The sequence below is a fragment of the Nesoenas mayeri genome (genome assembly GCF_963082525.1).
Source record: "Nesoenas mayeri genome assembly, chromosome: 1".
Lineage (NCBI taxonomy): Eukaryota > Metazoa > Chordata > Aves > Columbiformes > Columbidae > Nesoenas > Nesoenas mayeri.
The window spans coordinates 42,549,789-42,565,047 of NC_137541.1; the positions used below are offsets into that span (position 1 = coordinate 42,549,789).

The following is a 15,259-nucleotide window of genomic DNA, read 5'->3' on the forward strand; positions in this document are numbered from 1 at the left end:
CACTGGGTAAAAACATCCCTCCATGCAGAAGGAGCCACTACATTTCTCCAAATGCTGGGTCCCAGAGGCTGATGCTCCCTTGTGCTTGGCCAGCAGGGCAGCCACTGGGACATGCAGCTCTTGATTTGGCTCTGCCTCTGGGGAACAGCTGCCGTGGCAAGTGTTAAACATGAGAAGGCCACGTTATAGCTCCCTGGGATCATACCACCTGGGATGAGAGGCAGGGGCTGCCTACCCTAGAGTCTACCTCCATCACAGACCAGACTCGGAGCTTCAAAGGAGGATTCATGAAACCCCTGAAGGAAGCAGCTCTGAAATAAATTGCCTATAGAATTAGGCTGATATTTTGAAGGATGGCTATTTCCCTGCTGAAACATACTCTTAAACCTTCCTATAATGCATTCTTCACATACACACCACCAAAAAGCATACTCTAGAAAAGAATGTCACACATGCAGAAAAGAAGAAAGAAACTGGTTTTATTCTTGGGACACTGAAGTCTTGTTACAGCATCTAGCTGCATTCCCCCTGACTGGTTTTGCCTGCACGAGGATGGATTTTAATGGGGTAGGGCACCAGATACAGACCAGGAGACTATGTGGGAGGTAAGTAACCATTTACAATGAGTCAGAGCACATGGCAAGTATAACTCGGATAGGGATTTTCCAGGGACCAGTCTGCCCTGCCAGGTGATCTTGTTTCCTAGAAAAGGCACTTCCGGGACCGGAGTTGGTACAGGACAGATGGAGGCAGCAGGAGGAAGTACTGGGAGAGAGGGAGGGAGATGCTTCCCAATTTAACCCATTACATGTCGTGATGGGGTGGTGGTGAGGACGGGTGGGTTACTTTCAGTGTATCAGAAGAAGCAGCAAAGGCTGCCTGCAGGCCTATGCATCAACCGATGCTGGCACAGAGCCCCGGCACCCACGAGAAGGGCTGCCAGGGCTGTGGCCGGCCATGATGGCAGGAAGGAGCAGCGTGGTGGGCATGACCCACCTGGAGACTGGTGCAGGAGGCAAGGGGATGGGAAGGGGGAAGGCAAACTGAGTGAACTCATTCTGTCCATTCCTTCTTGATGGACAGATTCCACTCCCAGGTGAGATGGTCGTGCTTGTCATCATCCGTGAAGAAGGACTTGTTGTGATAGCTGCCTCGAGCCAGCATACCCTTAGGAGCCTCCTCAATAGGTGTCAGGAACTCGTACTCCTCTGGCCGTGGCCCGTAGCTGCCAACCATGAATGTAGCTTTGTCCACTAGGAGAAAACAACCCACAAGGGATAAGCCCCTCAGGTGGGGAATGATAAAGGAGAGATGAAGCCACAAGCATGATCATAGACAGAAAGGAGACAGTGGGGAGAGAAAGGGACATTTGTGTCAGCAAGGGGAACAGAATCAGTGGAAAAAGTGCGTTCATGAAGTACAGGGACAGCTGGGGGAAGGGAGTCTCAAGTGAAGCTTGAGAACTCTCTTGATCTCCTGGTACTTCTCTTTTCTGGTGAGAAGACACCACTTATGTGTGATGAACAGGATGCTAGAGCCTTAGAGGTGGTTGCATGCAAAAATGCACATGTGAGATGTGTGTGTGCAAAAGGGGACTTCCCTCTGCCTTGTCCAGGCAGGGCAGCACTGCACAAAGTGGAGTGGTGATGGGCAAACACAGGGCTTCACAGACAGCGGGAAGCTTTGTAGAGCAGCTCCGAATTTTACCAAGTGCATCTGGAAGAGCTTTCAGGGGGTGGGAAGCTACACATGGGCTAAGCCACCCTACAGGAGGTGAGGGGAAGCTGAAGACCTCTGTATGGAGAGGAAATCTGTGGCAAGCACTGTCTAAACAGTGTCTCTGGCGCCTTTGCTGCTGCAGACATTGGTGTAGCATACAGATACCAGAGCCAGGTTGTATTGAGTTTACACAGGAACGGAGAACAGTTGGCCTGGGTGATGCAGAGTGCAGATTAATGCACTCTGCTGAGAAGACTCGCCTCCTGTGTGGCAGCGCAGGGGGGGACCTCTGGGCCAAGAGAGGCTCTGTCCCAGCCCAGAGCTGCAGGAACACTTCTTTGAGCAGAGGGAACATGGTGGTAGGAGCACTGGTGTGCAGGGCACAAAGGTCTCTTACCTTTCACCCCTGTCCGGTAGGTGTGCTGCACGTATTTCAGTCCCGACACAATGTCCCTGTTTACCTGCAAGAAGCGACCAGAAGTAAGTGTCAAGGGAAGGGTTTTGTTTCTGTACCTGCTAGTGTTATCTCTGCTTAGCGACATAACCATCTTAGCTCCCTACACCACTGCTCTCAAAGGCTTAGCACAAGACACATTGTGGGGAGTCCTAACATGACTTCTCCATAGGCATTTGGAGACGTACAGCATCTTCTGTGCATCAACTGCACTTCCCCATCCTTTCCCTGACTTTGAAGATGACAAGAGCACATCAGTCCACTGCACAAGATGGGCTGATGAGGACAGAGAAAAGTGAGGTACAAAGCTCTTGGTTAATAATTTCCATATTGAAAATCAGATGCGTGACTAGAGTCATTCCTCCAGCACAAACGGGTGGGCAAAATTAGCTGAGTACCCCCAGCTGCCTTCTAAGCTACACAGGGAGCTGGCAAATTTCTCCTCAATAGACAGAGGGACACAGTTCATAATCTTTCCTCAAATCTCCCATCAATCACTTGGATGTATCCCTTGCTGTCTCTCTCCAGCATACACTGCCTCCCTACTCAATGTGGAAACAAGATGGGCAGATCCTTTTACATCTCAGGGGAGAATCCACACGGTGCCTGCTCTCACCAGCCTTGGGACTAAGGGAGTTAGAATAACCTGTCTAGCTCCAGGCACCTCCTGTCAACAAGGCTCAGATACAGATGAAAATATTTCATAGCACAAAGCAGAGCTGGAGGTGTCTCCGAGGACAAAGTCATCTCTGAGACAGCAAGCCAGCCTCAGAAAAGAAGGGAAATCTTTCCTATGGAGCCCACAACATTAACACTTTCCCTCCTCCATTTCAGGAGAACTACCATCCTCCCCCTTTTTTGCCTTCTCTGCCAAAGCCAGCTTTGTCTGCAACAAATGTGTGGAGCTGATCGTTTCAGTGCTGGATGCCACACTGCAGTGCTGCCTAGTTTCATCTTCAGCTGGAAACAGAAGAAAGGGCTGACACACTGGTTAATGGGCAAGGGGGAGAAATGACCCCCTTTGGGTATATTGTGACCCAGAAGAACTCAGGTGTCATCAGCCAAATGCTACAGTATTGAATCTTTTTTATGCATTCATGAAGCCCAGCAATGCGGACTGAACCAGTACTTCATGTCTTCTCCTCCCTATCCATTCCCTCTCTTTGTGAATTAAGGACTTTTTGGTGGCTGAAAAGCCAAGCTAAACTCAGCCAAAACTACCCACCTGGCTTCCAAACCCCCTGTTGTTCACCACTGTGAGTGGATAGAAAGCAGCTTCTCCCAAGGGGTGGCAAGCAGAAGCAATTCCCTAGAAAGACCTGGTCCATTGTTGGGTAGAATGACACCTGAAGCTACAAGAGCTTTACAAGGGCCCAGCTTTTGGGCAGGCATGCTGCCTGGCTCTAGTTATCTGACAGACTGCCAGTGACTGGCCTCAGCAACTGATGAGAAGCAACCAGAAGGAAAACAACTCACTCTGAAGTGGATCTTGACTCTGTATTCCACTCCTTCCTTTAACACGAAAGTCTCTTTCTTGAGTGCTTCAAGGTCACCTGTAAGGAGAATATCAAGTTGTTAACTAAAGGTATCACAGCAAGTAGACACCACACGTGGTAGGATGGGGCCAAGACTGGCGATGGAGATGAGCATCCCTTCAAAAGATGGCACACCTGCAAAATGAGTATGCAGAGGTCTGCATAATCAGTTGCACTGTGAGGGCACATACACAGAAAGGTCTGGGCCTGGGCATATATATCTGTCTGTGTCCACATCTATGAAGATAATGGCTAAACAAACACAGGTCTGTGCACATATACACAAATATATTTATGCACAGACTTGCTGGGCATCTGCAGGAGCGTGTGCATGGTTTTAAACTAAAGGAGGGGGATTCAGTCTAGACATGAGGAAGAAATTTTTTACAATGAGGGTGGTGAAACACTGGCACAGGTTGCCCAGAGAGATGGTAGATGCCCCATCCCTGAAACATTCCAGGTCAGGCTAGACAGAGCTCTGAGCAACCTGATCTAGTTGAAGATGTCCCTGCTCATTGCAGGGGGTTGGAAGAGATGGCCTTTGAAGGTCCCTTCCAACCCAAACTATTCTATGATTCACCCCAGGCTGGGGTGAGAGGACCATGTTTTGCAGCTCCTGCTCAGCTTGTGAGGCTGCCTGGGCTTTGCATGGTTTCAGCTGAACAGGAAACCTCTCTGCTCCTCTGGGCCCAGCTTCCTCTCTCTACAGAAAAGCCCATATAAGGTGAAGCCTGGTTCTCTGCTCATGTCCCCAGGAGCCGGAACTGCAGTATTGCTCGATTCTGAAGTTTCAAAACAGCTCATTACCCAAAGGCATGCACATCCCTTGTGCTCATGAGGTCTCACTGAAAGGAAGAAAGAGGATAAAGCAGGAGAAACTCCAGACCCTTGACACTCTCCTCAATTACATCTCCTTTTCTTTTCCATATGTGCAGACTTTAAAATAAGAAACAAAGCTAAGATGTCCTCAGAGTTCCTCTAAAACCCACTGTAGCGTCCCAAAGGCAAACTTCCCTTCAATATGAAGCATGCCAGGGCCTTTGCTTTTTTCCCTTTGTGCCCAAGGATAGAGTCTGTGCTTACCTGTAAGGTCCATAGTGATCGGTCCTGGAGCAGAGTCACATACCAGGGTGAGTCGGGTGACCACCACATTGGGAGCTGTTGGGTCTGCAGGAAGGAAAGTCAGGGTGAAGCTGTCAGCTTGCAAAATTAAATGCAGGGGTAGGGGAATGACACCAAAGAAATGGGGCTGCTTTCCCACACAGAAACTGTACTTCATGAGCACCCAGTAATGTCAGGATTCTCTTAGGACAATAGGACCACGCATCAGCCCCAGTCCTTCAATAGGGATCCCTCCAGCCTCCATCCTAATATCTAGAGGAGGTCTTTCCACTACAGGAGACTCCCCTCTTAAGATTATTCAGAGTAACAAGGCCCCCTTTAAGCATATGCTGGTCCCCTTATGTTCCTAACCCCTCAGGAGTCCTCCAAGGCCCACACAAGTCCCTTTCTGATTCCAGCACTCCCTAGTAACCTTACACCTAATGCTTAGAGCACCTTCCTTTACATGCACCTCTCCACCATCTCCAGTCCTGCAGCAGAAGCACATGCTGTCTCTTCTTTCAGTCCACCTTGTCCCATTCCCACAGCACACTGTTGCAATGCATCTCCCCAGTCCCTTCCCATCAGCATGCCCCAGCCTACCTACTACCACAGGTCCATCTCCCAGCAGGGACTTCTTGTACTTAGCGAGGCTTTCATCATCCTTGTCCAACTCTTGCAGCTCCTGCAGAGTTTTCTGGGGAGGAGGTTTGTAATTAAGTTTCCCATCCAGCTCATCATCATCTTCCTCCACGTGAGGTTCTTGGGTCTTCTCAGTCATGGTCACTTGGTCTGGGCAGCAGAGGAGTGGGCAGTCAGTGGGATTGCTCTGCAGGGGAGTAGTGTCCCTGGGGGCACTTGGTCTGGGCACAGTGTGGTTCAGTCCCCTGGGCAGGCAGGCAGCTGCCCAGTGCTGAACGCAGCAGAATCGTTACAGGCAAATGGCGACGGTGATCGGCTGCAATCCTGACACTGCCGTGCTGATATTCTGGCTCGAACACAATCCCCCTCTACCCCCGCTCCTCTCCCTGCAGGCACCATGCGCACACGCAGACCTACACCATTCTTCCCTCCCGGGGAGGAGGTGCGGGAGCAGAGGCTGAAGCCAGAGTGATTTACAGCCATGCTGCAGCGCGGTTGCTGGCCAGCAACCCTGCAATTAGAAGCCACTGTACAAGGTTTCAGCTCTCACCAGCTATCTTGCACAAAGAGCCGCTGCCACACACAGACATGAATAAAGACAAGGACAGAGGTTTCATTTACCCTCTCATAACAGGTTAAAAGCCACGCTCACGCAGCATTTCATACAAAAAGCAAATATCTGACAACAACTCCCTTACATTACCAAGTTTGCTGAAGCCCTCAAGGAAACACACTCGCCACAGTCTATCTGCTGGTGTTCCCAGTGCCTGCTCCCAGGAATAGCTGAATTCACACACCGATCAGGTCTCCTTCCCACTGAGTAAGGAAGCACAATGGTGACTGCATCCAGCCCAGCTGCAAAGCAGCCCTGCGTACCTGCGCTGCATCAGCGAGGCTTCTTGGAAAGAAGAGGCAGGATGGCTGGACCCCATAGCCAGCAGAGCAGGGACACATGCTGCTGAACACAGGAGGGCAGAGAAGCTGCTTGGGTGGCATCCCAAATGGGAGCCAGAGTGGGTAGAGGTGAACTGATGGGCAGGCAGGACATGGGGTAGAGGAACAGGAGACAGGCAGGAGAGGTGAGCAGTGCTGTCCCAGGTCCCCCTTAGTTAGCTGCCTGCCTCGCAGAGCCAGCCACGTGGTCCTAACCACCAGCTTCCCAGTCTTCAGAGAAAGGCTGAAAAACAGAGCAGTGCCCTCCTGGTGCAGCAGTGGTTGTCACAAGCAGCCAAGCCATTCCTTGCTGTTTGGGAGCAAGGGAATTTGATCGAGCTACACAGACCATTCAGTTCACTTCCACTTATATTAACTCCTTCTTCAACAGTGTCCCTACTAAAAATTTCCCTTTTGCCTGCTTAACTGCAATTTCCCCAGCAAGTCCTTTACCCTTCTCTGCAGCCGTGGCCTTAACATTTGCCCCTGATCCCAAAAGTTATATTGGGAGCTAGCAGCATAGTTTTCTCATTCGTTAAAACAGAAAGGAAATACACAAAAAAAGTATATATGCAACAGTTCAGGGTGAATCAGCATGTGAAATCAGGCAACAATGAGTAATACCCAGACCTCCCAGTGCAATTCCAGTGGAAAAAAAAAAATCAAGGAGGGGTATATTAACATGTTAAAAAAGGGAGAGAGAAGGACTGAGCAGCACAGCAACAGGAAGACTCAGTGGAGCATGCTAATGGGCAATGGCCCTGATGCAAGACTACTTTGCAATGGCATTTTGTGGAGAGTCAGGAACTGGTGCAGAGCGGGCAGTTGGGAAATAAAAGGGAATCCCAAATCAAATGGACAGAAAAGAAAGCAGGTCCCAGTAGCTGAATAACCTTAGCTGAGTTCATGCTCCACCCTCACGGTGAGAAGGACCTGTGTACCACGGCAATGGCCCTTGAGCTTGTCCTCATGAGGAAGGAAACCAGAAGCCTTCTCATGAAAACAGTGATAGCTTGTGCCCTGCTGCTCTGCAGCCATAGCACAGTCACCTTACAAAGCCAGGCCATCCCCTCGGTGCCATCCTACACTCAGCACAGGAAGGGGACATGATGAACCATGGCAGCCACCACCAGGTCTTGCCTTCCACTTCGGCTCCAGATGCAGATATGAGTCATTTCCACTCTCCCAAGTTGTCTCGTGATACCAGGCTGCATCTGCCACTACTACAACCACAGAGCAGAGCTGCCTGCCTGTCTCCATCCTCCACAGGGGATTTTGTGGTTTATCACAGCAGAGGGAGAGATCCAGGTGATGGAGAGAGAGATCTCTGGCCACACACAGAAAAAAGGCAGAGTCAGGGCTGGACCAGCTGTTTGCTCCCCGTCCCTCAGACCTTCTTTTTGCATCACACATGCTGCAGAGACATTCCCTGACAGTCTGTGGGGGTGACTCACTTGAGCAGGGATGCTTTTAGGCTCTGAAAACCTCCCAGAGACCCAGAGAGATGGATAGACAACCTACTGTGCCAACAGTGAGAACCTGTGGGGAACAGCACCAGTCAGGCTGTCTGGGCTGAAAAAAAACCTGGCTTACAAGCATTTCAGGATGGCATCAATCAGATCTGATTCTAGCATTTCTCCCCAAGTTGTGGACCTGACCCTTCCTTCCTGCCAAATTCCTAGGCAGGTGCTGACCAACAGAAAAGCTCACATCTCAGTGGCCCCTGCCTCTACTCACTCCAGCTCTGAGACTAGTCCCTCTGCAAGCTAAGACATGCTGCTGAGCTCAGGCATCAGTGCTTCCCCAGAGTGAGAATGTCGGTGTCCAATTGTCAGTGTCCCTTGGCTCCTGTGTCAGTGCCTGAAGCCAAGGGTTGGGCTAAGATGGAGACCCTCCATGGCCTTCTGTCCACTAGCCTCTTAAAAATGAGAAAATTAACTCTATAAATGCTCTACTCAAGGAGAAAGCTGGGTGATTTATGCCCTACCCCATCACATTTTTCTTGCTTCCTTGCAGCCCCAACCCACAGTCATGCAACACCTGCACCTCTGAGGTCTGACAGCACCCACAAAGCAGTGGGGAGAGGGGCAGGGACAACATTAGAGACCCCCTGCCGGAGAAAGAGGTAAAGCAGGAATCACATCCTGACAAGGGATGTCAGCATCTCTCAGCTAGGCTCTGCCTGTGCCTGGGTGGGTGGCTGTCCTTGCACCTGCAGCAGGAGGGGGCAGGAGACAGGGTGGACAGTGGTCACCTCCTTAACACCCCCCTCACCCATGCTGCTGCTGTGCACAAAGAGCGATGTCATAGGGTCATCATTTTATTTGCCCTCCCACTGTGCATCAAATTCACTCCCCTAAACCACCCCCTGATCAAGGGCTTATCTCCAGGAAGCGGGATTGGAAGGGAGGACGTAGTTTTCCGCGATGGAGGAGAAACACACCAGCCCCACCAGCGCCCCCAGCCCTGGCCTCCCCAGCCCACTCCGCTAGGGTGTGAGGACTAAAAGGCAGCCCATAGCCCAGCTACCCCCAGGGGCAGCCGGGTACCGCCCCGCAGGGATACATCCGCTGTCACCCGCCGGGGCCCTCCCGCCACCCCGGGGGTGCGGGGGCTGCTTGTCCTTCCTCTGTCCCTCCACCCCATGACACTGCAGAGCCCGACTTCCCCCTCGGATGCAAGCAGGGCCCTGCCTGTCTCCCCGGGCAAGGCTGGGTAAAGGAGCCAGCCGCCGGGAACAAAGGCGCAAAGTTACGCGGCGGCAGGGAAGAATGAGCCGGGGGTGAGCCCGCTCCTCTCCCCCTGCTCGGCCCCCCCGTCCTCCCATCGCCTGGGCTTTTACTCACCGGCTCAGCGGCGCCTGCGACCGGGGTCTCCCTCTGCTCTCAGCGCTCAGCTCTGAGCTTTGGCAGTTGGAGGAGGAAGGAAGTTGGTGAAGAGAGAAAAAAAAAAAAAATAACTCTCACACGCAAAAAAAAAAAAAAGGCAGCCGCCGCCACCACCACCAGCCCACTCGCAGAGGAAGCCCTGCGCGATCCCGCATGCTGCAGCGCTCCCGCTTTGTCTGCGCGGCCGCTCGCCCGGCGCTGCGCTCTTTTTGCGCAGAGGTGCTCAGGGCTTTGTCTGTGGGTCTGAGCCCAGGCAGGGACGCGGGAGCGCTCCGCGGTGCGGGCTCTCGGTGCGTCTTGCTGTGCCTGCCAGTGGGGCCCTTTTGTTTTTCAGCTCGAATTTTTATTTTCTTTGTTTTCCTGGTGTAATTGAGGTCGATTTCAGAAGCTGGCTCTGATTTATGCCGATTAAAATAAGGGGAGAATCGGGTTGAGTGCATTGCTGCATACATGTGGGGAAGGGGTGCAAACGGGGGTTATTGTAGATGAACCTCATTTTTCCTGGTTAACATACGCTACCTGCTGCACTTAATCAGGTAATTGTTCCCCACTCCCAGCCATTTTCATACAAGCAGTTTCAAAGATCAGCTGCCTCAGGAAGAACAAGCTCTCATTTCCCAGAGTTGCTTAAATGATCAGAAAGATTTTACACCACTTCCTTTCTTAACTATCAGCAGATTTTATCTTTCTTTCCCAGTCACAGAGTGCCTACTTAGTCTTCAGTCACATAAATCTTTCACACAGACAATCCTCAGTGCAGAATTTAAAAACAAATTAGATCATTGGTTTGTAACCAACAAATCTGGATCTGCAATGACTGATAGACTGCTCTTAATGCATTTGCAGAAGCAAAACAAGCAAACCAAATCTGTTGTCGATGGGCTTAAATTCGCTACCCTGGATCCACATGTCCATTAGAAAACATTTAGCGTACACAAATTTTTAAAGGTCGCAAACTACTGGGTAAGAGGGGTCTCCTTCAGGGATGGAAACATCTCAAAAGAGAGGGACTGATTTTCCCAGCTTACCATTGCTTTAATTTAGGCTATGGGTGGCACTTTGATTCTGATCTCATGCGTTTCAAGGGACAAAGAGAGAATATGTCTGCCTGGCAATGGATTTCCATTTAGCAGGGGTTGAAGCTTCAGAAACATTTTAAGCCTCCATGAATTAGCTTCACCACTAAGATAAATTGTTTTATTCTCTGCTGCACTTTTTCACTCCTACGCTAACCCTCCCCGCGGGGCTGCACAAGAGAACTGAGCTGAATACAGCACTGAGTTCAGCTTAAGACATACCTGGCAAAAATATGGAAGCAAATGCGTAAGTATATACTGGTGAGTTCTAAAGCCAGATATGTTTCCCAGCCCTTGTTCACAATGGCCAAATGTAGCTAAACACTTGTGACAGCACAAGGGAAGGGGCTGTGTAGGTATGGGGATGGGGAAAGGACAGAGCAAATTCTTTCAATGACATTGCCAAGTTATGGTGGCTCAAATGGCTCAGGTGAACAGATCTGGCCTGGAAAAGGTGTGAAGAGCTGGCTGCGTTAGATACGAGGAGCTCTGAGTAAATGATCTTGCTATACAGCCCCTAAGTCAGGTATATCATCATCTTGTCTTAGTTCCTGTGATGCCTGGACTAATTCTCTAATTTCAGTAGACTTCCTAATTTGTACTGGAAGACCAGAACACCCTTTTGGCTGGGAGGGTGTGTGGGTTGAGTCTACCATTTGTTCATGGCTTGGCTTGGCTTTTCCTTGGGTTGAGTGGCTGTGTACAAAGAGACCAGTGCAATCATAATTCTAGCATTCTTATTATAATTTTTGCTGGGAGATGATTTGGTTTAGATTTGTCTCATTTCTTTTTATAGTTGGAGATAAATACCAGATTGCCTGTGTCTAGCTATTTGCACACTGTTTCTAAATGTGTGTGAGCATACATCAACACCAGTATATCCACAAATGTGCATAGAGATATAGAGATGTATAGCTATGTGCCACCATAGGTATGTACACCCAGCTTATATTGACATAGCTGCCTAGTATGCAGGACAAACAGATTTTACTCCTAGATCAGAAGTTACCCAGTATGTAATTATGGGCAAATCGTGTCATTCCTCTGTGTTTCATCTTCCTGTTTTAAAAGGGATGAGAAGGAGCTGTGGACATTGGATATGCACCATGACAAGCAGATGGGAGCTCAGAAGCCAGGCGTCATCCTTTGGGTCAACCCTTCCTGCTGGGGAACCACGTCACTGATCTGCTGGAAGAACAGCAGGTTTCAAAATGGGTCAGAGCAGAACATCACTGAAAGCAAATCCCTACCACCAAGTATTTTATCTCTAACAAACTGATGCCATGCAATGAAGATCATCTCTTGGCAGACATTCTCCAACCCCAGCCAATTCTTATGTCTGTGACAGAAGGAGACAAGGACAAGAGCCAGAGTGTACCTGATTTATTGCAAAGGAAACAGTAATATTTCAAATGTGTTCTTAGTTGAAAAATAATATTTTCTACTTAAAATATTAAAATTATTAGGGCTTATTTACTTTGGCCCCACTGGCCACAGTTGATTGTACAATTAGTTGACGACATTAATATGTGCAATCAACCACTAGTGTCTAAACTTATTTCAAGTAAATAGCCAAAAGCTAATGCAAAAATTTAAATGCATATCTTTCAGCTACACAGTCTTTACTCTCAACAGTCGTGTATGTTCTGTAGCATCTTACTGAACTCAACAAATCTTGAGATTTCTTAAAAATTGTAAGATTAAAAAAATTAAACAGGGTATTTTTTTCTCATTTGAGTTTGGATTGCTACCGTAAATTGTCCAGCATTTCTGGATTTTATTTTTTTAGATTGGTGGTACACTGCTGCTGTGTGCTGCTACTTGTCATCTCCATCTTCTGCAGAAGAGGTGTCTACGTTTGAGGAAAGGAGCTATTTTATGGCCTTTAGAAGTTACTAACTTAGGAAACCCCCACTTGTTAGAATCCTTTACTTTCACCTCCTCTTAATTTCCAGAACTGTCTAATTTGGAGCTGAAATTACCCAGGCTGGAAGCACTAGGGGGAAAAATCAAAAGAAATTTTAGTCCAGGCAGAGAATCCATTTTTGTAATTGTAAGAGGCCCAACAGTGCAATATTTTTTTCTACTGCTCTTGTAAAGTGGTTTGTTTTGGAGCTACTCAATTGCTTTTACACTGAGCTCAGTACATAGTGCTACTAATTCACATTACTCTCTAATGAACAAGGTTGCCAAGTAGAGTCACTGTCATGAGCTTTGCCTCCCGCTCAAGCTTTTTACAGTCTCTGGGAAGACTGTGGGTGATACACTGGGAAGACACACTCATGGTGCAGCAAATTCATCTCAAAAGCTGCTGCAAGGTAAGCATCAGTTTCGGCCATGGGTGTCCCCCAGGTGGATGTCCCCAGGTGATGTCCCTCACTACGTGCAGGGATCCTTTCTCCTCCGGAGATGAGAGGAGGTAATCTGGCACTGGGGCGGTCACGAGGTGATGAGCATGGGGGAAGGTGAAAGGTCAGGGAGCTCAGACCCGAGGCCTTTCCCTGCCACAGCAGGGGACGTTCACTGCATCACGAGGTGCCACCCAACTCCTTGATAAAGCCAGCACTGTCGCCTCCGCCTCACAGTTAAGCGAGATAAACAGGAGGATGCAGCCTGTGAAGCATGAATTGATTGCGCCTGAATAAATGCAGGTATGAGGTGTCCCAGCATTTGCTTTAAAAGGCAGTGTCCTAAGGTTGGTCCTGCGGTGCCTAGCACACATGGTGCCCATTTTCTTCCTGCGCAGTGCCACTCACTCCTCCTGAAGTGTTGCAAGAGAATGTGCAGCCCATGGGGTGGGAAGGTAGGAAAGGGATGGCGGCTGGACACGGTGCCAGGCAAGAGAGCCAGTACTCAACATGGAGAGCAAGGAGGAAGAAGGCACCTGGAGGTGCAGCCACAGAGCCCCCAGTGAGGGTTTATTGGGGTTTCCCATCCATTGCAATCCCTTCAAACCACCAGGCCACAGGACTTGAGGGCTCTCAGATGAAGTGAGGAGCTGGCACCAGAAAACGTGACTGAGTGCTCCATCTCTCCAGCTCTTCCAGATGAGATTTCCTTTAAAGATGCAGAGAAGATTGGAGATTTAATGCTTGTCTAAGCAGCTTTTGTGCTAGTTAACGTGCTAATCCCATAACCTCCGTCTCCAGCCTGAAGGTGCACAAGCACCACATGACACTTCTGGATGACTTGACTCCCCTGGAGGGGAACAGCAAGACAGAGAAAGAAAAAGGATTTTGTTTGGGATGAAAGAGTACGGGCAAAATGAAACCAGCTTCCTCCAGAGGCTCACCTGAGAAAGGCTGGGGAGGGACAGAGCAGCCCATTAGAGGTGAGGGATCACGAAGCAGGTGGAATGGCGAGAGTGAAAGAACAGGGCTGGAAGGGGGAAGAAGGTCCCTGTCACCATGGAGCAGGGGGTCTCTTCGCTGTACCTTCCGGAGCCCAGCATGGAAGGAAGCAGGTCTTGCTCTCCATCCCTCACAGTGGATGTCATGGCATCTTGCAGGGGGCGGTGTCCTAGAGAAGTGGAGCTGGATTATTTTAGGACCTCTCAGAAAGCAGGTGGTTATATAAGGTCAAATCTCAGCAAGTGTAATCAAATCTCAGCCCTAAGCTGATCACCAGTCAGGGTGTTAGGAGGTATTTATCCAAGCACTCCGTCTTGTATTGTGACTTTCCTCCAAAACAGCCAGAGCTGAAGCTGGGACTAAATTCAGAGAAGACCTGTGCCATCCTCTCCTCCTCTGCTGGACTTAGAAAATCTCCTTTGCCAGCTGCATCCTGCCTTGCCTGTGCTAAACACTCCTCTTGGCAGAGATCTTGACTTTATACTGCAATTCATGGCTCGGTGTCAGCTCCCTCTAGCTCTTAGGTGCCTCATGTGCCTTGGTGCTTTAGACTCAGCAGTGCTCAGGGCATGCTGTGTGCAGCTTCATAACCTCTTACTGAAGCCATGAGGCAGTAATTATCAGCGTCTCTGTGGCAACGTTCTTCCTTTATTGCACTTGTGCTGCTCCAGTATTATTGCTCTCATGGCCCTGCCTCTGCAGATTCCCATAGCAGTGGATTCTTGTGGAAAGCACCAGTATGAGAGTTGCCCCTCCTCCCTCTCTTTCTTTATCTCTTGTTTTGTAGACTTTAGTATATAAAAGAGAAAAACTAATGTGGTGCTCAACAATGCAGGTAACAGCTATTTAAATTCTCAGTAAATATTATCCAATAATATATATACGCAAAAGCTTAACAAGTAATGAATGTGCAACATTTGCACGTGACAAGCATTCTCCTCACAGACCTAACAGAATCACAACCAGGAATAACCACTAAGGAGTTTAAGTGAGTCCTGATGAAAAGTACATGATGCTAACGGAGAAAAGAGCAAGAAATCATCATCCTCATCATTTTTGTTGTCATAACTGGCTTCACTGGAAAGAGCCTTCAGAGGAGGATGCTCCTATGGAACGCCATCATTGCCCTTCCCAGCTGGGCACTGGGGAGTGTTTCCAGTTTTCTTCTCTCTCTCTCCACTTCTTTTATTTTCATTTTTCTCTAGAAACAACTTTCACCATTACAGTCGAAGTATACCATCAGTTATGGACCCAACAAATAAATTGTTGTGTATATGAAACCGTTGGAACATCCTTTGTGCAACAGGTATTTGCCCAGTGTGCAGTGATGGTTCCTAAAGACTTCACTTAGTCTATGATGTGTTTATGGTGTTTGGACCCCAGAAATGGTCTGCATTTCCAGGTTCTTGGCACATAAATGTCCTTAGGGGCCTCCTAGATAAGAGGCTCTAATTCACTTTATAGAGGTGTGTACCTCTACTGGAAAGCAAGAGTGTGGACGCTCTAAATTAAAAGTTGGACTCTGCCAGTGAAAGGCCATTAAATAAATAAAACAAACAAA

General features: G+C 49.0%; 1 protein-coding gene across 1 annotated transcript; it reads right to left on the reverse strand.

Moving 5' to 3' along the window:
- Positions 1–479: 479 nt before the first annotated feature.
- ARHGDIB (Rho GDP dissociation inhibitor beta) lies at positions 480–9,918 on the reverse strand. The gene is made up of 6 exons (XM_080363883.1): positions 9,231–9,918; positions 5,413–5,601; positions 4,792–4,875; positions 3,650–3,726; positions 2,117–2,180; positions 480–1,253 (listed from the first exon to the last, which is right to left on the reverse strand). Exons 2-6 carry the CDS (start codon positions 5,588–5,590, stop codon positions 1,054–1,056), a joined length of 603 nt encoding a protein of 200 aa, XP_080220009.1. The 5' UTR covers positions 5,591–5,601; positions 9,231–9,918; the 3' UTR covers positions 480–1,053.
- Between the last annotated feature and the right edge of the window lie 5,341 nt (positions 9,919–15,259).

Bases quoted from the DNA above. Each gene is read 5' to 3' on its own strand.
- ARHGDIB (XM_080363883.1), bottom strand. From the start codon at position 5,590: ATGACTGAGAAGACCCAAGAACCTCACGTGGAGGAAGATGATGATGAG. The intron at 4,876-5,412 runs GTAGGCTGGGGC...TCCTTCCTGCAG, and splicing joins AGATGGACCTGTGGTAGTAG to ACCCAACAGCTCCCAATGTG. The intron at 3,727-4,791 runs GTAAGCACAGAC...TTCTCCTTACAG, and splicing joins GATCACTATGGACCTTACAG to GTGACCTTGAAGCACTCAAG.